The following is a 22,059-nucleotide window of genomic DNA, read 5'->3' as shown; positions in this document are numbered from 1 at the left end:
TTTTTTAAACCAAGGAGCAATAATAAATTATAACCATAATAATAATAATAACCACAACAACAACAACAATAATAATAATAAATATTATTTTAACACCACCACGACGGCGTACTAAAACCCATCTGGAGAAGCGAAATCGTAATACTACTACTACTACTAGTCGTTAGTACTCTGGGATTGTTTAGCGCTTTGCTTTCCACCAACCCCCATCTTGTTTTCATTCTTTCCCCCCGTCGGCCTTTCTTTCTCCCCTTTCTGGCCCCCTCTTAACCCGGTTTAGCCAGTGACTGTCAAGGCGCACTAACGGCAAGCCACCCTCCAATATCCTCGTTCTGTGTTGAACTCCTGGTAGGTAATCAAGTCAAGTACCTTGGGTCTCTTTTAGCCCTCTGGAGACTCACATCCACCGGGACGACCTTCCAACATTTATTAGGTGAAAAGAAACAATCAAGTTTAACAAACAAAAAAAAAAGAAAAGAAAAGAGAACTATCTTTTTATTCCATCAATTATTAAGCGAACAAACCCGTGAGAATTATCTACTATCGCCGATCGGGTTATTCCTAGGGAATCCTTTAGAGTTCGATTTCCTTTTATTTTATTTCATTTTCTTTTTGGCATCTTTAGTTTACCCTTTTTTAACTTGTTCTACCTAAACAAGTTGACCTCCCTCATCAGCCAGTAACCAAAAAGCACCCCCTCTTCTTCCCCCCCCCCCCCGAATCAAGAAGGTATAAATAATTACCGACCAATTTCGAGGAACTGCACCCTGACCTGCCACGTGACGTCCCCAACTCCTCTCCCTTTCACGGTCGATTTCCCCCCGTTCCTACGATCATTTCTAGTCCAGCACCACGGTCGCATGTGATTTGTTTATTCGCAAAGTCGATCGACTCTTGAGGTTCTTGGAGGGTGGATTCTTTTGCGACGGGCCTTAGTGCTGTGCACTAGCCTCAATTCAGGCGGTGATACGGGCCCCGAGAGACAGTCAGACAGAGAGCTAAAAAGCGCTACTACTTTACTACTACGACCTGCCTCCACGCCTTACCACCACCGCTTTCAGTCCTGATCCAGGAGGCTGATTTCCGCACTCCCTTCTGTCTCCGCCCATCCCCCCTCCCCCATCTCGGCGGCATCCCGGTGGTTCTTAGGCGCGTGTTCTGGTATCACTCGCCTCTTATTAGTCTCAGACTTTTCGATCCTAGTTTCTTGTCGTTCGAGTGAACCTCGCTCTGCTACCCTCAATGCTCGGAGGGAGCTCGGAGCGGGATTCTCTACCATCGAATTCTGACACCCGCACGGGAGAAGCGTCCATGCCTGTCGCAACGAGTCAACCCGGCTCTAGTAAGCCTTGCCTCTTTCGCGTTCTGGTCGCCTTGCGCAAGTCATCGCTAACAGAATCTTTCAGTTCCTGAATCGTCGCCTCAGGTTCATGTCACCGGTACCGATGCGTCGCCTACGTCCAATTCGTTAGAGTCCTCCGGGACAGCTCCGGCACCCGTAGAAACAAATCCGATTCTCGAAGGTGCCTCTGCCGCTAGTTCTGCTGATGTATCCAAGAAACAGCACCTGCTCCCCGTGCCGTCACGGACGTCCTTGAAAGCGGAAAGACAATCCACGTTAGACGACTCCCAGGATACTGCCAATGACGACTCTGAAAACACACTTCGAGGCTCTAGGAGAAGTATTCTAAAGGGGCGAAGGGACAGGAGCAAAGGGAGCAGCATGAGGTCACGGCGGAGGAATGAGGAGAGCGCGGCCATGGAAGAGAATAAGACGGACCCTGACTTGCGAGAGCCTGCCAAGGTGGAGAAGAAGAGCAGGGTGTCATCCCGGCTGTTTGCATTTTTGAGCTGTTGCTCGTCTTCCAACATCGATCCCGAGGATACGGCCATCCCCGCGAAGAGGACAACTCGCCGACCATCAGTCCCAAGCACTCAGCCTACTCCGGAAAAGGCTGAAACTCACCAGGGTGATTCGAGCACCGCGGAGTCCAAGGAGCCGAGCTATTATCGAGATGAGAAGGCAAATACAACAGTGACATCCGACCAGCCGCCGTCGCAGGTGGACGAAGAGCAGACCGTCAGTGGCCCGGATCAAGGCTCGCAGCTTGATGGCACGGTGTCGTCTCCGGCCCGACCTGAATCGGGCCACGAGGCTCCTTCGCAGAAGGAGAAGTCTGAAGGACGGGATGTAGTGGTAGTACAGCACGAATCCAGTGCAGTTCCGCCGCGCACTGTAACGGAGAAAGTGGAGGAGCCCTCTCAGAAGCCTGAGGAACATGTAACGTTCTCAGTGCCACCGCAGAGAGTCGATGAATCTCCTGCCCAGACGGACGAGTCCACCGCAAAGCCAGCTGTACCCGATAGTGTTGGCCCGAAGGACGAGAAGTACTCCACGCACGAAGAAGAGGCAATTGATCTACCAGCCGAGCTACCGCCGCCGCCACCACTCATTTCTCCAGGGCAACAGGCAGAAAATGAGAGTCATGACAGGGAGCAACAATGGCTGTTACCCCCACCTCAACCTCACCTACGCGACCGGAAATGCCTGGTCCTTGACCTGGATGAAACCTTGGTCCATAGTAGTTTTAAGGTTCTCGAGCGCGCCGATTTCACCATACCCGTGGAGATTGAGGGTCAATACCATAACATCTATGTGATCAAGCGGCCGGGAGTTGATCAGTTCATGAAACGGGTTGGGGAGCTGTATGAAGTTGTTGTGTTTACAGCATCTGTCTCGAAGGTGAGTTCTGTTGACATACATTTCCGCAATCGCCTCACTAACCTGTTCTCAGTACGGCGACCCATTGTTGGACCAGCTGGACATCCACAATGTTGTCCACCACCGACTTTTTAGGGACAGTTGCTACAACCATCAAGGCAACTATGTGAAGGTCCGTTTTCTTGTAAACCTGGCATTACTCGTTCAACTCATCTGACTCTTGAATAGGATCTTTCTCAAGTCGGTCGCGACCTCCGAGACACGATAATCATCGATAATTCTCCTACGTCTTATATATTCCACCCTCAACATGCGTTACCCATCAGCAGCTGGTTCTCTGACGCCCATGATAATGAGCTTCTTGATCTGATCCCCGTCCTGGAAGATCTCGCTGGTACACAAGTGCAAGACGTTAGTCTGGTTCTTGACATTGCATTGTAATGTCTGTACACTAGCCCGGCATTTCATTTACAGCGTGCTTGGTTTGGTTATTCTTCGCCTTGCGGGCACTATCAGGTCATAGAAAAGATAAAATTCGGTCGATTTCCTTTGTTCAATACCCGCCGATACGTCGAGCCCTCTCGCCTTTGAGATGCCAGATGAGAGTTAGAGTGCTTTGTGAGCGAACCGCGCATCTGAAGACGCTCGTGAGACCCGACAGTTCAATAGTGCATGTGTGCTTTTTATTTGTGTTGTTTTTCTTTTCCTTTCCTCTGTTATTCTTTCTTAAACAAACCCTTTTGCTGTTTGCATCTGCTGGACTTCTAGCCATGTCCTTCTGTCTACGCTCCAAGTGAGCGGGCACTTTTCTGACTCCCTGTGCTTTTGATCCATTTTCCTCGCAACCCCCCCTCCCCCTTTTTTTTGCATTCTGTAGGCGTCTGTCTTGGCCATCAGCTTAAAACCCTTTTTCGCTGATCTCATGTATACGCAAATTTACATTCCCTTTCTATCTGATTCTTTCTTTTCTCAAATTTTGTCTAAACCTCCCATCGCCCTTAAGGGGCCTGACACTGCCGTCGCTCGATTTCCTATCTGTTTTGTTTCGTATCTGTGATCACCACCAAGACCCCAGCGTGTTTTGTCATCTTGCCAGCCATGATTTGTTTTGGAGACCTCACTAGTGAGTGGCATCGTCATATATGTGTGCGCGTCACTGTTTCCGGTACTACCTGATAGTTTCCCATCGATACAGGATCTTGACTATCGATCGCCACCAATGTATATGTATCATTGGCGTACGTGCTATATGTACATAAAAGCGTCGTCCTTCCACACAGCACCACCTGTTTTAGTAGCCCAAATGGATTTTAATCAAGCATACTGCCGCTCAAAGTAAGAGTGTAGAAGAACGTGAATGAAATCGAACCAGCGGGACATACATAGGTCAATTCTAATTCATTAAACGAAATACATAAAGCGAAGACAAGAAATGCCGCATTATGAACCACAATCCTCGGGCAACCGTCTCAGAAGCAGAGAAAACCGTTAATTCCGAGCATCAAATCAAGCCCTCCCCACTCACTGACCAAGTCGTCGTCGTCCTGATGGGCCCCCTTAATCTACTAACGTCTTTCCTAAATTAGGTACATCGATACCGATCTACAAATTACAAGATACGTACGAAAATTACATACATACCGTCATTCGACCCACCGGCCAAAAAAGCTCCCCGCATCAAACCACCTCCAACCACGCGCAGAAAAAAAAAAGATATAATAAAGGAAACGAATCTACATACCTCCCAGCCACTATGAAGGATAGCAAAGGGTGGGATGGAAAACTGAGAGTCGGTTCTCAGGCAACCATCACGAATCCGGAGGCAATCGAGGACCCGGATTACTCAGATGAGGATGCGCCGCCGGTGGAGGAGATCGAGGCCGACGAAGGTATTTTTTTTTCCTACCGATTACGGTTTTGGAAGCGGGTGCTTATCGAGAACCTCTTGCTGTAGACTTGCTAGAGGATGAGGATAAGGATACCGAGGTGCGTGGGATCTTTTGCCTGCTGGTTCATGCGGTGTGAGGTGAAACTGACCGAGTGAGTTGTTAATCTAGGAGATCGACCTCGTCCATTGTCGTATTGCGTCCATCCCTGCTTTACATCTAGAGCGATTCCATAAAGTACAGGTACGACATCGGTGCTCCGTGAATGAAGGTGGAGGTTGGCGGTAATGATTCAAGATTAACGGGGAGTGGTTTCTAGAGAATATGTCTGCGGCAGAACCAAATATCGCGGATCGCGTTTCCTCCTGAAATCGCCGGGTCGCTGGTCGAGCTCGATCTCTACGATAACCTTATTTCGCATGTCAAGGGTCTGGATGAGTTCAAGGACCTGACTAGTCTGGACCTGAGCTTCAATAAGATCAAACATATCAAGAATATCTCGCATCTGGTCAAGCTGACGGACCTGTACTTTGTGCAGAACAAGATCTCGAAGATCGAAGGGCTGGAGGGGTTCAAGGTGTTGAGGAATTTGGAGCTGGGGGCTAACCGGATCAGGGTGGGTGCTTGGGGTTTGCGCGAGAATGGGTGCATGGGAAGGGTTTATGCTGACTGGGTTGTAGGAAATCGAGAACCTTGACTCGTTGACGTCTCTTGAGGAGCTGTGGCTCGGGAAGAATAAGATCACTGAGTTCAAGGTATGTCGTCTTCCCGGAGTTTGGAGGGGTTGATATATTGACATTCTACAGAATCTGGATGCTTTGCAGAATCTCAAAATCCTCTCGATTCAGTCGAACCGACTCACTAGTCTGAACGGACTCTCCGCCCTCAAGAACCTCGAAGAACTCTACGTTTCTCATAACGCCATTACCGAGCTCAGCGGTCTCGAATCGAACACCAAGCTGCGCGTCCTTGACTTCTCGAATAACCAGGTCTCCAAGCTCGAGCATCTGTCGCATTTGAAGAACCTGGAGGAGCTTTGGGGGTCGAACAACCAGTTGTCTAGCTTCGATGAGGTGGAGAAGGAGCTGAAGGATAAGGAGAAGTTACAGACGGTCTACTTTGAGGGCAACCCGTTGCAAACGAAGGGCCCCGCGGTGTACCGGAATAAGGTGCGCTTAGCGATACCGCAGATTATGCAGATCGACGCTAGTAAGTGCAGTCTTCCAGGTTTCCGGGTGTATGCGTATACTGACAGTTGCAGCGTTCGTGAGAATAGCTTAATTACCGTACAAGAACTGGCATGGCTGATGATACAATGGCAATCATGGTTAATGGAAAGCGGATTAGATTCCTGTCAATCTCCTATGTTATATGTAGATTAAGAGAAGCTTTATGTTCTCTGTGTTCACGGTGTCATACCTCGCTTGTGGAGGTACACTCCGAGCCTGCTGGAACCCTGGAAACGAACCTACAGATCGTCCATAGCCTGACGGGCACTAGCTGGGCATCACCCAACGATCGCGCCGGGGAAGCCTCACTATCGGCCTTGAAAGATAGTGATGCAACACCACGCCCAACAGGACCACCAGAGCATGCCTAATGCACACATGCACAGGCATATCGCATTGCCCAAGACAGCCAACAACCATGCATATAGACCTCAGCGCACAGAACCAAACCGTCCTTCAATCCACCTCCGTATCCTTACCCTCAACCGCCTTCTCCCCAGAATGAGACTCATCCCCATTCCCCTCGCCCCTGAGCCCACCCTCATAGAGCGCCATCAAACTCGTAGCCCCCAACCGCTCATTCTCCGCCTGCACCTTCCTCTTAACCCTAAACGGCTCATGACTCTTCCTCGCCATCGGCTCATCCGCCAACTCCCGCAACGGAATCCCCGTCCTCACCAGATCCCTCGACTGCCAACTCTTCCCATTAACATGAAACAGCGTATGGAACGGGTTCCGCCGCAGCGCAGACTCATGGTTATGGCGCGACGGCTGGATGGTACAGGTGATATGGGACTGGGCGAGACTTTCACTCGAGGCCCAGGGGTCCGGGGAGGGCGTTCCTGGCTCGCGTGGGGGTAGATGCGATTGCGACTGGGGCCGGGGCGGCGGTTTGACGAGGGGGATTGTGAGTGGGGAGGCGGCGATGGCTTGCGATGCGGAGGATGGGGATTCGAAGATGGCGATTATAGATCGGGAGGCGGGATTCTGGGATGTGTTTGTTGTGTCGTACTTTTTATTCTCTTGTTAGCTATTGTTTCAAATACACCCGGATCTGCTTAAATTCACGCAGAGAGTGGTGTTGGGTGGGTGAAGCTTTCTTTACCTTGAGATTGCGGAAGGTGACTACTTCGCCGAATTTCTGGAGCGCGGAAAGGATTTGCTTGCTTTCTGTTAGGGAGCGCGGTATCGGGGTTGTGGTTATGTGGATTGATTGTGCTGCGAGGCGGGCGGCCATTTTGGGTCTTTTGGTTGCTTTCTTGGGTTTTGCTGGTTTGAGGTTGGGGTTTGGGGGATTGACGGAGGAGTTGGAGTTGCAGGAAATAATTAATTGATGGATTGATTGATAGTGTTGATAAGGGAGCTTGGTCTTGGCGTGGGATTTTTAGTTGGGAAACTTTAGGTTCGGCATCAGGAACTGGAGTATACTTCATACACCTAATTTTTATAATTCTAGATCAGATTGAGGCAAGTCTTGGACAGCAGATCTCAGCAATGTACCGGTTTTACCGAGAAAGGGTGATGACGGGTGGTGGGCGAGTCGGCCGTTCAGACGAAATCTTTTGGGACCGAGAAGGCATCTCGCCCCCATTGGGCAGGAGAGCCCCGAAAGGAATTCCGCTACCATTACTACGCATGGAGATGTCATTTATATTCAGGCAGTCAATGGTCTTGGTCAATGGGTTATCATAGCTATTTACTCAAGTCATCATGTACATTTTATATCGCAGATCATCACACATCTCTCGCGGGCAACGTCCATTTTTAGAAGATAGGAACGTACATGCCGTATCCAATAGGGTCATTGAACCGCAAGCCCTTGTCCAAGGAGCTGATGGCCTCCAGCTCGCTCTTCTCCAGATCCCACCCAGTGACCTCCAGATTCTGCGACAGACGCGTGGGGTTGTTGCTCTTCGGGATGACAGCAATGCCGCGCTGGGTGGCCCAGCGCAACAGCACCTGAGCCGGGGTCTTGCCATACTTCTCGGCGAAGCTCTTGATGGTGTTGTGCTCGAACAAGGGAGTGGTATCGACGGCATTCTTCACCTCCAACTCGAGGAAGCTCAGAGGTCCAAAAGACGAGTACGCCGTGACAGCGATGCCCTCCTTCTGGGCGTACTCGACCAGACGAGGCTGGGTAAGGTAGGGGTGGTGTTCAATCTGGAGGGTAGCGGGACGAACGCGCGCATACCGGAGGAGGTCCATGAGCAGCTGGGCGCTGAAGTTGCTAACGCCGATGCTGCGAGCGAGCTTCTTGTCGACCAGCGACTCCATCGCCGTCCAGGTCTCCTGAATGGTGGCATTGCTGAACTCGATCTTGCCGCTCTCCGAGTTCCATCCGGGTGGGTAGCGGACAGCTGGGTCAACGTACTTCAGGGCAACGGGGAAGTGCACGATGTACAGGTCGAAGTATTCGACGCCCCAGTCAGCCAGCTGCTTGCGGCAGACGGGCTCGACGCGGTCGCCCTCGTGGAAACTGTTCCACAGCTTGGAAACAATGAAGAGATCCTCGCGCTTGACGATGCCCTCCTTGATGGCACGGGCGACACCCTGGCCACATTCAACTTCGTTGCCGTAGTCTGGAGGACCGTATTAGATTGCTCCCGGAATACTTCACAGTAGCAGGTGGTAACATACCGCATGCGCCGTCAAAGAGACGGTAACCCGCCTTGATGGCTTCGTAGACCTGATCCGCGCATGTCTCGTTGTTGACCTTCCAGAGGCCAAACCCCACGAGGGGCATGTCAAATCCGCTGTTCAGCTTGACGGTAGGAGGAGCCATTGTGATGATTGTGTGTAGAGATCGCGGGTAACGAGAAGAACGACAGCGTGATTGCAACTGGGAGGAGAGTACAGAGTGTTGAAGGAGGGGCATCGATCAGCTTTTGGGGATTGCCCCCGCGCATATTCTTCCAAAAAGCCCTCGTTTTGGGGTACGGCCATACCCACTCGGGATAAATGCAACTTGGTCCATCCAGGCCAGCCGGGCCGACAAGGCCAGTCACACGAGGAGGAATGTAACTGTCTTGAGGCTAAAGTGGAGCTGGATGAGATAACATTCCGGCTAAATGCGAGTCTGCGGGTAAATGCAGAGCGGCGCCAAACCCAATTGGTCCCTGACCGTGCTGGATCCAATGATCCCTCACGGGACCCAAATCCCGCCAATCACTCAAGGATAAAGTATGAACGACAGCACTTTGAACTCCTTCGACATTAGATAGTATGGATGACTACAGTACAGAATTGGTATCGGACTAAAACTACATCCCAAAGTTGAACCAAAAAAATAAAAAAAAATAAAGAAAGAAAGACCAAGAAACCCCCGCAGGGCATGCTCCAGTATCCCCCACAAAACTCCGGTGCCAGAAACGAAAACACAAAATCCCGAAAGCCAGCGACACTTTTGTTTGCCATTATTATCATTAAGAGACATCCTTCAGCCCGATTAGTGATCAGTAGTTCTTCGTTATGCGGCCTCAACCGCGTTGTTCTCAGTATAGGTGTGATTAATGTGGCCATGGCCCGCCCCATGGATACTAGGATCATCCGGCATACTCCCCACTATGAGGTCGTCTGGGCCCAGTAACCCCCCGTAGTGGTTGGGCGGATGGGATTCTCGTGAGACAGACGGCACATGGTGATCAGGAAACTGCAGGTGGCTATAGTTGCTCGACCCAACATCAGTGATACTCGATGTAGGAGTCGGCCAAGGTGCATGAGTTTGACTCATGTCATCGATCGATTGAGTGCTGGACCCAAATATGCCATTGTTTAAAACATGGCTGTTATCGGGCAGGCTCACCCCAGGATGATGGGGCGTTCCATACTGATTATCATGCCCACTTAGGTTGTACGTATTGAGATTGGTGTGTGAAAGGGACATATCAGGTATGCTAAGCATCCCTGGTCCTCCGGTAGAACCATTGAGACTCGTTGGCTGGCTGACTTCAGGCTGCAGACTGGGGTAGGTGTCGGGCACTGAGGTGACGGCAGTTTTGTCATAAAGGCCACCCTCTGGCTTAGTGAGAGAGTTGAGAAGGTCAAAACCTCCGCTTGCATTGAATATGCTGTCCTGCGGTGGTTGGTACATGGACCATTGAGGCTGCGAGGCACCACTATGATGCACCAAGTCGTGTGACTGAGGGGCTTGGTAAATGCTTGGGGCAGGCCTAGCTAGAGAGTTTGCATCGAAGGACAAGGGAGGGAGGTCGATCCCCGTTACGGGCTTGGGGCTAGGGATTGCATTACGGTCGGGGGATGGCGGAGTCACCCGGCGCCATGTGGTAGTGCCAACTTCGTTCGGTCGCGTGCGCCGGAATTGCCAAAGCAGGATGGCCATTCTTTTGCTTCCATCCTGGGAGTTGTCAGGGTACTGGTTCGATACCCGACGAGAACTAGGAGTGGCCCGTATTTCTTGGACTGCCGTCAAGGTGCGGAAGTAGTCTCTCGCGTGCCTATCAGCAGCGTCGTTTACTTGTCTGCTTTGGGTGAGCTCCGTGAGTTCCGTAAAACGTTTTGCCCACCACGAAGATTCAAATGGAGGTTTCACTTTGTTCGACTGCTGTCTAGGAAGGTTGCGGCGTTCCTTGAATATGTTGTGACCTTCCTCGTAGATATACGTGCTGCACGACCAGTTCTCCATTTGGTTCGTCAGTGCATCGCCATTAGGAGGCTGGGTGAAGTCCAGCTCTAGCTGTATCCCAAGTTTCGAGCCGGACGGGGGGAAATCATCCATCAACTTCAGATTGGCCTCCAGGAGGATGATCTCACAGTTCAGTGGGTTGTTAACATCTGCCATGACTGAGTTGAGATGGGGAAACGATGTCCGCCAATTGGAGAGATCCTCCAAGCGTTTTGGGGGTGCACCGGGATGACGTTGGTCCCCTTGGAGGCGGGTGTAGGTATGGAATGCACTCTCGATCCGCTCTGGCTGACCCGGCGCGCTCACCCACATGTCAAAGCTGAGGCCATAGATCATATTAACGTTCGTTGCCTCGGCGTGCAAATTGGGATTGAAAACAATGTGTGGAGGGGGCAGCTCCCCGGAGTAAGATTGCACCGGCCTCAACGAGTCATGATAGGAGGGATAATTGTGGCTATTGTAATGGCTGGAGAATGGGACCTCCATCGAATTTCTCCAGCGAGGACCGGCTGATGGTGGCTGGCCATTCGAACGGTCTGCTGGTTGCTCCCGTACAAGCCTCTCCCCTACAAAGGCCTGGTTAGATCTGGGTTTGCCCATCAAAGCTATTTAGGCAAAACATACAATCGGGGTCACCCTTGAGAAAAGAATCAAGGACTTGCAGGTGGCTAGAGACCTGCTTTCTTGACCTCCTTTTCCCAGTAGTTTTGTAGATGTACTCAGCTATCAGTTCATTTCGACCGTAGGATTTTCCGCGTTCGGACCATTTTCGTCTCCCCATGGGGGGATTCGCCTCAAGGGCTGATGTTGTTAGACAATCCTCTTTGTGTGGCAGCTGTCATCGTCTTACCTTGCTGGAAAGCATCCTCAAGCTCATCTGACCAAACGGGCTCCCCGTCCTTTCCAGTATCTCGGCGAGGCCGTGCCCTGTACTCTATGTACTTTGGGGACTTGAGGTAACTTCTTGTCCTGCGGGGTCCAATCAGGTTAGGACCAAGTGATTGGAGACGCCGCAGTTTCTTTGTATGGAAACGATTGTTGAGAACTTGCTGGGCATGCAGGCTGGTGGTGGTAGGCATTGGGTGAGTTGGGACCGGGGGCTGATGAGGATACTTGAAACCATAATGTGAAAAATGGTCCTCACGCCCGGTGGGATCAGTGTGCGCCAGGGTGTCGGAGTAGGACTGTATGTTTCCCGAAGTGTTCTGAAGCACTCGACCTGGATGGGGCCCGACACCTTCAAGACCTGGTTGGGTTGGAGGCAACATACATTCGGTCTGCCACTCAGCCATGGAGCGGATCACCTCGAATAGGCTCTCGGAAGAATGACAGATTCCACAAAGTAGGATGAGGGTCACAAATGCTTCTTGCCTGGCAAAGAACGCAGTTACGGGGAAAAATGTAAGAGCCTGGGAAAGAGAATGTTCGGGCGAAGAGCATGATGTTTATAGGGAACCCATTCCCTCCCCTAGTAAAGGAGCGCGAAGGTAGCCCCAGCAGCTACATTGCTGGACCACGCTGTTTGCTTGTTTGGGCGATTCCCCCTCGAGGGCAGCGTCAGTAGCCCTCGGCGCGGGGAACCCTTGACCTGAGCTTCACGCGTCGATCAGAGCGATGAGGGAGGGACGAGCAGGTGCCGCCTTGTTGCAGCAAATCAGGAGGAAGGGTGATGCACTGTGGACGCCGGCTAACAATGCAAGGGGACATCCAGGGTGCACGATTCAGCGAGCCGCTGCCCGGGGATTTTTGACCTGCACGACATGACGACTGACTAGTAGCAGCCAAACCAGGTACCGACGAGAAATGATGGGCGAAAATTAGTGGCAAAGGCCTCTCTTTGGAATGCCCAGCATCCAACAACATCGTCCGAGGCGATCATCGAAGAATGCTCGGGGGGTTACAGACAGAGCGAGCGGAATGTAGGTTGGAAAACAACGACCAGACCCTGCTCTCAACTGGATATCCAGGGTTCAGACATACGAAAGATCACAGTCGAGGACGAGGGGTCGACGAGATGCTAGGATCGAACAAGGATACATGGGGATAAAAAAAGATAAAGCTTCATGAAGATGCACGAGGCGACGGAACTTTGCAGGACGCGTCTGCAGGCACGGTCCTGACAGCAGGAACGTGTGAAAAGCCCAAAGGTGTTCCGCCAAGCAAGGGGTATATTCTCACAAACACAAAGATAGCAGCACCATTACTATTCATTAACCCTATCAACAGGGAGAAGGGCAGAAGGAGAAAGGACTTTAGTCTTCCTCGTTCTGGGCCCCTACAGTAAATTTTTTCCGCCCGGCACCCGTGAGCTTCTGTAGTTTGATCCGGTCCAACTGCTCCCCTACTTTCTTTTCGATCTGCTGGATCTCTTGCTCCGCATCGATGGCCTCCTCGTTTGCAAATTCCAATACCAACTTTCTGCCCAACAAATGGGTGTTCTTCAATGCGTCCATGGCATTTTCCGCTTCGCGAGCGCTTACGAAGTCTGCAAAACCGAAACCACGAGTCGACCGGTCAAATTTCTTAGGAACACGCACAGAGCGAAGCTGGCCGTACGCTCCAAAGAGTGATCTGACATCCTTCTTGGTCGCTTGGAACGGCAAGTTCTTAATGATAATCTTCGTCCTCCGGGCTGCGATTTTCTTCGCAGTATCGTCACGTCGTCTTTCTTCAGCGGCGTCCATACCTTTATGCGATGACCTAACTACCAGTGCATGCTGATCGAGCTTGTATCCATTCATTGCAGCAAGAGCGGCCTGGGCTTGATCTTTGGTCCTAAAGTCAACAAAGCCAAAGCCCATGCTGAGCGTCTGACCAGGCCGTTTGGGATCGGGCTTGGTCTTGATCCTCGCCGACACGAATCCATCCAACGGCTGGAAGACTTCAACGAAACGCGCATTTGTTGTGTCAAAGTTGAGATTCTTTACGAAGAGAGTTGCGGTAGCAATAGCCTGTTCAGGCTCATCTGCCGCGAACGTGTCAGCAGTCGAGAACCCTTGGGAGATGGCCTTGGTTTCCACAGTTGGTTTCTGCGGGACAACAGATGCATCGAAGAGGTTCTTAGGGGCTTTTTCTAGGAATAGGATGGAATCTCCCAGTTTCCGATACGCCAGACCCTTGAATGCCTTTTGAGCCTCATCTGGTCTTGCAAACTCAACAATAGCTATTGTGCCACTGGGAGGCATCAGTAGTCTTGTGAGTTGGCCATACGGCTCGAACAACTTCCTAAGCTCGTCAGTCTTGACGCCATAAGAAAAGTTCTTTACTAAGATAGCAGTGTTTCCACGCTCTCGCTCTTTAAAGGCATCAATGTTGACACCATTTGCAGTAAAGTAAGCCTTCGTTTCTTGAATGACGTGCGTTTCAGCATGAGCTTGTTTTACTGCGGCATCCGATGAAGTAGGATCCAAGAGATCTGCTTTGGATATACCAAGTCTCTCAGCCATTGACGACATAACTGCATCGGCCTAGTAGAGAGGCTTGTTAATATGCGATACTCTTGGGCTACATCCCGAGCTGACTTACGTTCATATAAAGCGAGTTCCAACTGAAGGTTGAAGAAGTGGAGTCTAGCTTTCGCTTAATCTGTTTCTGTTTCTTCAAAGGCAACTTGGACAACTCATAGTCGTCGATCTTATACGTCTTCTTGGCAGCGGCTGGCAGGATGTGCAATAAACGACCTTGGAAGTGTTTTCCGTCAAGGGCTTTGTAGGCCTCTACAGCCGCATCGGACTCAACATACTGAACGTAGGCAAATCCTTTGCTGGAGCTGAACCGAGTATCAAAGGCAACATGAATCTAAATAAATCAGCAATTGTCCCACGAATCTAAAACCACAGTGAATCCAATGTCAAGTTGAGGATATGTTGCTCTTCAGATACTAGAGGCATCTACTAAAATTCTCTTTTCCTGGTCACATCATTTGCTTTGCATCTGATGTCCCTATCAGGATGTTCATCATGCGAGCAACTTTGCATGAAAGGGGGGGGGGGGAAGGAAAGGCAAACGGGGGCACAGAATGAGAATGGAAGACTGACCTCTTCAATCCTGCCAAAGGGGGCGAATACCGGTTCGAGATCGGACTCCTTTGTATCGTAAGATAAGTTTCTCACAAATAAACGCGCAGAAATGCGAATGTTCTCAATGTTTGTATCAACTTCCGGTGCTTCTGTCGGCTTCGCAGTATTATCCGCGGCCGGGGGAGCATCAGCCTCCGCGTTTTCGGTATCGACTTCAACATCAGCTGCTGGCTCCATTGAATCAGTGGGCCGTTGCGCTGCAGAGTCAAACTCTGCTTGCTCCTCTTCGTCTAGGAGACCGAGAAGGCGGCTTGTCTTAGACCGAAGCCAGTCAGCGTCAGATACCGGTTGTTGATCTTCTTCCTGAACCGCGGGCTGTTCTTGATCCATTGCTTGCTCAGTAGTATCTTCTTCCTTACTTGCATCAACAACCATCGGCTCAGGCTCATCATGCCGTGACACATGAGCATCTTCTTCAGAGGTCCCCCCGAGCTTTGCCTTCTTCCTTTGAGCATAGGTAAGTTCCTGAGGAACCTCATTTGCTTCAACGGGCGGGTCCTTGGCAGGTGAGTCATTGGCAACAGGGTTGATCACAGCATCATCATTGGCCCATGTCTTTGTGTGCGATGAGTGTTTCACGAGGGAAAGATACTCTTGCAGCTTAGGGTCCTGCTGGGCGAGCTCCCCATCACGTTTACGTTTGAGTGTATTCTCTGCAGTCGAGTCAGGCTTCTCAGCCTTCTTAAACTTTTGAGCAGCACTGATAGGCTCGGAGTCGATCTAAAGCAATTCTGGTCAGTCTCAAGACCACCTTTATCGGTCAGCGTGCGCAATGGGAATAGGAAGCGGAAAGCCAGATCGCCAGGAAGAGGTCACATACCGGTTTAGCAATATCTACTGAGATCTTTGACATCTTGACATATGTCTTGTTGAAGTATTTAGCAGCTTCCTTGGCCGCCTCGGGGGTCTTCAAGCCCACAAAGCCAATCCTGCGTTTGGGTAATACATGAGCGTCGGTAACTTGGAAGCGACTAGCAAAGTGCTTCCTAAGTTGATCATTGGAGAATGTTGGCGGAAGGCCAGAGACAAACACTCTTGTGCTTTCCATTATTGTGTCCTGTGGCTGCCTTTCCTAAAGCCAGCAGGGAATGGAATGTATCGAAGAAAAAAAAGCTCCAAAAATTTTTTAGTTTATGCCGCTTCCTTATAGTGCCGACAAAGGCGGTGAGAATAGTGGGCGTGGCCCGTGCGTATCCACACGGTTGCTCCTCAGCAACCACGATAGCCCAACGCCTACTTCCGGAGGCAATTCGGCGGAACGCTGTGTACTGTTGGACTACCTTAGAGACGCAAATCTCCAGTTGACTCACTTGCTTATTGTTGAACCTTTTCCAGCTCACTCAACCGACAAGATGTCTTCCGAAAAGAAGGATAAGCTCGAGCGTGAGTGCAACTTCAGCGGCATCTTCACCATGACTAACATTATTGGGCAGCGCAAATCAAGTCCGTCGATATGGTAAGAGTCTCGCCACTAGAATTGGAGGTATAATTGCTTACGGTATGAAAGACGGAGGATATGCAGCAGGAAGCTGTCGAAGTTGGTATGATTCATCGGATATCCCGACGGAGGTGATTGCGACTAATTGTTTAGCGATCGAGGCAATGGAGAAGTACCACATTGAGAAGGTTGGTCACAACGATTACTTGTTGACTCGGTAGGGTGCTAATTATTATTAGGACATTGCCCAGTATATCAAGCGAGAGGTCAGCGTTTCCTCCGATAACACCACAGCCCCTCACTCACAGTCTACAGTTTGACTCGCGCAAAGGAGCTACATGGCATTGTGTCGTTGGGAGGAATTTCGGAAGCTTTGTTACACACGGTACGAACTTTTGTGCACTAACCTCCCAGAGCGCTGCTAATTCAGTTCAGAGACGAAACACTTCATTTACTTCTACCTCGGACACTGCGCCATTCTTCTCTTCAAGACTCAATAAACACGCCTTGGCATACATGGTTGGAAATAAAAAGAGGACCGAGTCCTTGGGCGATTGGGGCCTTGACTGCCAATTGGGGCATACCGCCATACAATAGAAGCCGGCGATGTATCGGCCTTAACTCGCGACATGATGGATGGACTGGCCCCTGAGATCAGGCGTCATGGCAGTTGGTGCTGCATAATCTTACTTTCCCTTCAGCGGTATTTATTTACATATTCGACCCCTACATGGTTCAATTTCGGTGCCATTGTATCTTGATGTGAGTTAGATTGGTCATACCAAGCAGGTTGTGTGCTGTTTGACAGAGTGCCTTGTAATATAGTAGTAGTAAGAGTCTCGTAACAGTTAGTACCTTAGGAACTGTAGAGCGTCCCAACCAACTATCACAGTATTGAATACACACAAATGAGAGTCACTCACCTTACCTACCTAATGTTTATATCCCATCCCCAACTTACCTCTCCCAAGTCATAAAAAAACACCCAAATCCACCAAACACGTGCCACGCATTCCAGAATAAAGAAGAACAGCCAAACGCCAAGTGCCAAGCCACAGCGCCACACGTCACCCCCAATAAGGATCTTATAATAACGCTGCCTTTCGCCCTTGGATTCAACCCTCACCAACTCAACTCCCCTTGATCATAAACCCTCGAGACCAGAAGCCATACTATCACATAGTATCATAGACCAGGTTCCGCGAAGACCCTATCCACCATGGCAATCTGCATCACGTTCGGAACGCATGGTACGTACAGCGCACTCTGCATACTAATTCCTCCGTGTATATCTATCCTCCGGAAATAAACTCCCATGTGCCGATTTCCAAATACGACGTCCTTCTTATCTTCATAAGCACTAGGCTAACAGGTTTAAATAGAGTTTACATCCATGCTGCAAGGCTACGAAAATGTCAGGGCTTACTGCTATAACTGTATGTTTACTCCGGTCTTGTTTACTACTAGGTGCTTGGTTAGCTTTGTACCTGACCCGAACTAACCATGACGTTGGATTAGGCCAACACTATAATGGACATTGTATTACGCGATGGTATGTTCCTTTCTTTTCTTTACGTACTTACATTCGATGCGTGAATAGGCCTGATTGCTAATTGCTCTAGGCCCTGGTTTACCGTCTGCTTTATTGTATGTTGCACCCGGGATCTGGTTGCAATAGCTCTTGCCAGAATGTCTAACTAACATGAACCGTAACCCACCAGCCTATGATCCCGCTGGCAACACACAAGTACAAGGTAAATATCTCCTCTAACCAATTCTTAGCTTCCACCCAATGAATAATAAATACTAACAAGCCCCTAGGAAGTCACATGTTACACATGTCGCTTCACCCAAGACCTACGGTAAGCTGGTTCCCTTGATTAGAATCACAGAAAGAAAAGGCCCTGTCCGATCAGACCAACTAACAACAGATAAGTGATCGCCCTGATATCACGCCAGAGACTAGGCCTCCGATAGGTGCACCGGCTGGCCCAGCGCCACCTCCACAGGCCTACTGGGGACCTCCTCCTCAGGCTTCCGGGGGAGGCGGATATCCGCAGCCTCAGGCCGGGGCACCGCCGCAGAATCTTCAGTATAAGTGATTCTGTGTTGGTGCTGGCCTGTTTTTTTCTTATTTTATCATGTTGAGGGCTTTGGGGAGATGGGACTTTGGTCTGGTTGAGAAGCGATGTTAATGATGTGTATATTCTGTTGCTGTACGATACCTTTGCTTCTTTTTTCTCTGCTTGCTTTTTTTCTTTTTAATATAGGAGGGTTATATTCTATGTTATATGTGCATTCAATTGGTAAGAATTATTAATAATATTAATAGCGTAACCGGCGTAGAACAAATGGGGTATATACTAGTCAATGCAAAACACAAAATCCCAATCACATCAGTAGGTATGGATGGGCCTGCATCTGGGCATCCCCTGATCCCAACCCAAACAGAATCTTGGGATACCAAACAACCAAACTACACATCCGACTTAGTGCCCACTTTCTCCGTCGGCGTCGCAACACCAGATGGAGTCTGTTCCTGTCCCTCGAACCTCGGCTTCTTGCCAACAGCATCAAGAGCCATAAGCCTAGCCGTACGAATAATACTCTCTCTTCCCTCATATAGTGGGAAAATCACCACTCCTACAGTCGTACAGAAAAGCCAGATGATACCCACGACAACCCAGCCGGTGAAGAACTTCTTGCTGAACACGTATGAGCTGCCGTACATGGGGATTGGCCATAGGAGTAGGAAGCACAGGACCATGCCGATGGTGAGGGTGCGCGAGTAGAGCGCGGCCCTGTTGAGCTTGCGCTCTTCTTCTTGCTCTTTGGCGGCGTTGATGGTGGCGGGACTGGTTTCGCCGGGGATTAGTTCGATGTCGACGTGTGCGGCTGCTGCGACATCTGTGTCGTCAACTTTGCGGATGGCACGCATGGATTCGTAGTCGTAGTTTTGAGGGCCGAATATGTAGGTGAGGACTGGAGAGAATATGATGGGGCTGAGGAGGGCGGCGACGTTTCCAGCAAGCATGGGGTAGCTGGGCTTTTTGTTAGCAGGAGGTCTTATTGGGTAAGGTCAAGGACAGGTTACTTACTTTGCGCCAGTGGTAGCGACGGTCAATACACCGGATTCCTTCTTAGCAGTTACAAGCCATGCGATGAGGGACACGGCGAGGCCCAGAATAGGCGATGCAGCTGCGGCGACCCAGTTCTGTGCCTTCCAGACGAGGGTCATCGCGCCTGGGAACACCGCCGAGGAGATGATAACACCCATGAGCAAATAAAGGTAGCCCATACCGATACCAGCGTAGTAGAGACCGGTTGCGAAACTGGCCATGGCAATAGCCCAGAAAATACAGGACATATGAGACACCCACACTAGTCTCTTGCCCTTTGCAGAGGGGTTGATATAAGCCTGATAGATATCGTACGTCAGGATGGAAGAAACAGCAATGAGCTGAGCCGAAAAAGCCGATGTGACTGCCATGAAATCATGAGTGTGGTGCAGACAGCACCACTATATCCCAGCAGCTTGACAGCAGCAAAAGGTAGGACAAGGCCGGCAGTTACGTCCTCCGAGCTCATGCGCTGAGTGCCTTCAAGAGCAAGAGCAGATATTCCCATCGTACTGGCACAGAGCCAAGGAATGGCAAACCAGCAGAGGCCACCAATAACATAACCGGGAAAGGCATGTACGGGGTGCGCAGCAATAGCTATCGCAGTCAGTACTGAAGCATCATAGCACCATTCCATCTCGAGTTTAACACACCTTTGTTGTAATAGCCATTGTCCAGGAAGACAGTCCTGAAACACACTGTTAGCAGATATCAACTAAGTTTCAGCAAGGTATCTACACACCCAAAGTTACCTAGACCATAGTTAGCGTTAAGCCACAACAAAAGGATACGTGTAGTTACTTACCGACAAGGTTAATAACCCAGAAGATACCACCCTCCTTTGATCGCATGGTGAGATAACTGCCCTGAGCATTGCCCTCCACAGGATGGCGATCAGCCGCCGCAACCAGAGCATCATAAACTCTACCCGGAGATCCAAGAGTTTCGTTAGACGCGTAAGCGGAGAACGCATAGATGAATATAACGACGATGATAACCACGGTGTGCATATAATCGGTGATAAAAGTTGCTTTGATGCCACCGAAGAGAGTATAGAGCACGACACCAATGGGGAGCAGGAAGCAAGCTGCAACCGTATTAACTCCAGTTAAGGATGTCAAGACAGCAGATCCACCAGTGAGCAACATTGCAGTGACAAGAATGTTGGTCATCAAGCAAAAAACAATGAAGACCACATGGACAGCAGTGCCATATCGAGCGCGGATGACTTCCAGGAACGTATGCGCATTTGGGGCTCGCCTTTTGAGTTCAATGGCGAGCGTTGCAAATAAAATAATCTGCACGCAGGCACCTGAGATCGACATCATTAGTGATGAAGCCCTACTGTTTCTTCGGTTACACTAACCTGATGCATAGAAAAATGGCCCCGAAATTCCGTACTGATAGGCTACTGCAGAGGATTGCAGAAGGGTGGCAGCCCAAGTCCAGCTGCTTACGACAGCAGCAGCAACCAAACCTGACTTTACGGATCTTCCTGCAGTTGAAAACATCTCTGAGGTTTGGACTTCGTACTGATATCTATAGTGAACGATTCGTTAGCTCCAATTCCTCAATCAAAGGCATTACCTTGGAAAAGAGATGTAGCACTTGCCTTTTGAGGGCCCAGGTAATGAAAACCATCACCAAAGCAAACGCGAACCCTAACCCGACAATAATACCATAGCCAAACCCTTGAGACAAGGGAGCAACAAAGTTGGCTGTCTCCGGCATGACTGCAGCTTTTGTCGGACGATGCCCTTGGATGGTCAATCCGAATGCACGTATTCCCTAATACGGGGTATCAAATTCCAATTTAAGTATAACAGTATAGACTAATATCAATGTAGTGATCTGCAAGCAATGATCTCCGGCCGTCTGATACTTCCTGAAAGAAAATCCGTAGGGAAACGAAGGGTGACTTGATTCATATACTATCTCAAGTAGTACAACCATAGACATAGGAGACCTCCGACCTCGCAGAAGACCCTCAGACTGATCAACGTCCTTAGTCCCATTGAATCGGGATTCTGGACTGCTCAACCCAGTCATTGTCGTTGCTGAATTTCCGGGACCCTGATAAGGGCTTCATGTTCGTAATCCAGCGACGTCACAGCGGACCAGCACATGGAGCGAGCTGGCCCGCGGTTTTCTTATTTCCATCGTATATTGACAATCCTTAAGGCTCATGGTCCCTATCGTAGTCGATCTCAATCCCCCCGTTATCATTGGCCAGTCTTGTTTTCGTCGCCCATCCTTATCAGTGGAGGTTGGATGAACGCCATCGTCGATTGGCTCCGAGACGGCAAACGGTTGATAAGGAACACGGGCCTTTCTGATATCAAGATAGTGGATGCTGTCTCGGCTTTTAGGTAAATCACCAACAATGAAATGAAGCTAGAGAACAAGCCCCCTAGGCGTGATAACGCTTTTCCTTACTCCAGGTTTCGAGTAATGGATTATCTGCATTCCTCACGGCGCCGATTGCGCGAAAGCTGGGGAGCGTTAGAGGATCTGATCTCGATTGATTGAACGAGAGAAACTAGAAGGAGTCATAAATTTCCCGAGTGGAGCCAGTTTCTCTTTTCTATTCAATAGTGAATCTCGCCGTTGTCGATACAAACCTGGGTCGGTACTAGTGGGAAGTTGGGTTGATCTGATAGAACATGTCCAGAAAGGCGGGTTCCTTATTCCTTACTAGGAGTGGATTGAAAGTCCTCGTCGCGCTAGCCCTGTCCCTCAGGCAGAGAACTCTGCTTGGGCCAATAGCCAGGCTTATATATCACATGTCCTACCGTCGCTTACAACACAATCAACTTCTAAGGTTCATGTACCCATTGAAAAAGCAACTGATATTATACAAAGCTTTCCTTCCAAACTTTCGGCATGAAAATCCTTCATTAACTGTCACAAGGGTTGGAGGCAGCCCCAACAGTAACATAACAAC

At 49.9% G+C, this 22,059-nt stretch overlaps 9 protein-coding genes across 9 annotated transcripts; 4 read left to right on the top strand and 5 right to left on the bottom strand.

Moving 5' to 3' along the window:
* Nucleotides 1-1,242: 1,242 nt before the first annotated feature.
* Nucleotides 1,243-3,163, top strand: psrA (putative general stress response phosphoprotein phosphatase Psr1/2; the record flags this gene model as incomplete). The annotated part of the gene is made up of 4 exons (XM_022535643.1): nucleotides 1,243-1,342; nucleotides 1,407-2,743; nucleotides 2,796-2,894; nucleotides 2,951-3,163. 4 exons carry the CDS (start codon nucleotides 1,243-1,245, stop codon nucleotides 3,161-3,163), a joined length of 1,749 nt encoding a protein of 582 aa, XP_022386677.1.
* Nucleotides 3,164-4,475: 1,312 nt separating this feature from the next.
* ABOM_008513 (putative protein phosphatase PP1 regulatory subunit Sds22) lies at nucleotides 4,476-5,889 on the top strand (the record flags this gene model as incomplete). Its single annotated transcript, XM_022535642.1, has 7 exons — nucleotides 4,476-4,611; nucleotides 4,677-4,708; nucleotides 4,780-4,851; nucleotides 4,928-5,224; nucleotides 5,289-5,363; nucleotides 5,415-5,817; nucleotides 5,870-5,889. 7 exons carry the CDS (start codon nucleotides 4,476-4,478, stop codon nucleotides 5,887-5,889), a joined length of 1,035 nt encoding a protein of 344 aa, XP_022386680.1.
* A 404-nt stretch (nucleotides 5,890-6,293) lies between these two features.
* ABOM_008512 (uncharacterized protein) lies at nucleotides 6,294-7,074 on the bottom strand (the record flags this gene model as incomplete). The annotated part of the gene is made up of 2 exons (XM_022535641.1): nucleotides 6,294-6,848; nucleotides 6,943-7,074. The coding sequence occupies 2 exons, from the start codon at nucleotides 7,072-7,074 to the stop codon at nucleotides 6,294-6,296; spliced, it is 687 nt and encodes a 228-aa protein (XP_022386681.1).
* A 527-nt stretch (nucleotides 7,075-7,601) lies between these two features.
* On the bottom strand, nucleotides 7,602-8,619 carry ABOM_008511 (aldo/keto reductase; the record flags this gene model as incomplete). The annotated part of the gene is made up of 2 exons (XM_022535640.1): nucleotides 7,602-8,416; nucleotides 8,475-8,619. The coding sequence occupies 2 exons, from the start codon at nucleotides 8,617-8,619 to the stop codon at nucleotides 7,602-7,604; spliced, it is 960 nt and encodes a 319-aa protein (XP_022386678.1).
* A 684-nt stretch (nucleotides 8,620-9,303) lies between these two features.
* Nucleotides 9,304-11,771, bottom strand: abaA (transcription factor AbaA; the record flags this gene model as incomplete). The annotated part of the gene is made up of 3 exons (XM_022535639.1): nucleotides 9,304-11,045; nucleotides 11,104-11,280; nucleotides 11,330-11,771. The coding sequence occupies 3 exons, from the start codon at nucleotides 11,769-11,771 to the stop codon at nucleotides 9,304-9,306; spliced, it is 2,361 nt and encodes a 786-aa protein (XP_022386679.1).
* Nucleotides 11,772-12,731: 960 nt separating this feature from the next.
* mrd1 (RNA-binding ribosome biosynthesis protein MRD1) lies at nucleotides 12,732-15,630 on the bottom strand (the record flags this gene model as incomplete). The annotated part of the gene is made up of 4 exons (XM_022535638.1): nucleotides 12,732-13,946; nucleotides 14,005-14,277; nucleotides 14,517-15,278; nucleotides 15,379-15,630. Coding segments are annotated over 4 exons (2,502 nt in total), but the record flags the coding sequence as incomplete, so codon positions are not given.
* Nucleotides 15,631-15,910: 280 nt separating this feature from the next.
* On the top strand, nucleotides 15,911-16,496 carry ABOM_008508 (dynein light chain DYN2; the record flags this gene model as incomplete). Its single annotated transcript, XM_022535637.1, has 7 exons — nucleotides 15,911-15,941; nucleotides 15,992-16,014; nucleotides 16,066-16,099; nucleotides 16,150-16,184; nucleotides 16,236-16,262; nucleotides 16,312-16,381; nucleotides 16,432-16,496. 7 exons carry the CDS (start codon nucleotides 15,911-15,913, stop codon nucleotides 16,494-16,496), a joined length of 285 nt encoding a protein of 94 aa, XP_022386707.1.
* Nucleotides 16,497-17,215: 719 nt separating this feature from the next.
* Nucleotides 17,216-18,098, top strand: ABOM_008507 (rhodopsin family protein; the record flags this gene model as incomplete). The annotated part of the gene is made up of 7 exons (XM_022535636.1): nucleotides 17,216-17,246; nucleotides 17,379-17,432; nucleotides 17,515-17,548; nucleotides 17,619-17,643; nucleotides 17,718-17,750; nucleotides 17,818-17,858; nucleotides 17,933-18,098. 7 exons carry the CDS (start codon nucleotides 17,216-17,218, stop codon nucleotides 18,096-18,098), a joined length of 384 nt encoding a protein of 127 aa, XP_022386674.1.
* A 374-nt stretch (nucleotides 18,099-18,472) lies between these two features.
* On the bottom strand, nucleotides 18,473-20,846 carry ABOM_008506 (sodium:solute symporter family protein; the record flags this gene model as incomplete). Its single annotated transcript, XM_022535635.1, has 7 exons — nucleotides 18,473-19,037; nucleotides 19,095-19,456; nucleotides 19,510-19,712; nucleotides 19,769-19,813; nucleotides 19,921-20,427; nucleotides 20,482-20,647; nucleotides 20,703-20,846. The coding sequence occupies 7 exons, from the start codon at nucleotides 20,844-20,846 to the stop codon at nucleotides 18,473-18,475; spliced, it is 1,992 nt and encodes a 663-aa protein (XP_022386704.1).
* Between the last annotated feature and the right edge of the window lie 1,213 nt (nucleotides 20,847-22,059).

Source organism: Aspergillus bombycis (assembly GCF_001792695.1).
Source record: "Aspergillus bombycis strain NRRL26010 chromosome Unknown contig00079, whole genome shotgun sequence".
In the NCBI taxonomy this organism is placed as follows: Eukaryota; Fungi; Ascomycota; class Eurotiomycetes; order Eurotiales; family Aspergillaceae; genus Aspergillus; species Aspergillus bombycis.
Note: the sequence above shows the minus strand (reverse complement) of the source record. Positions and strands in the feature narration are given on the sequence as shown.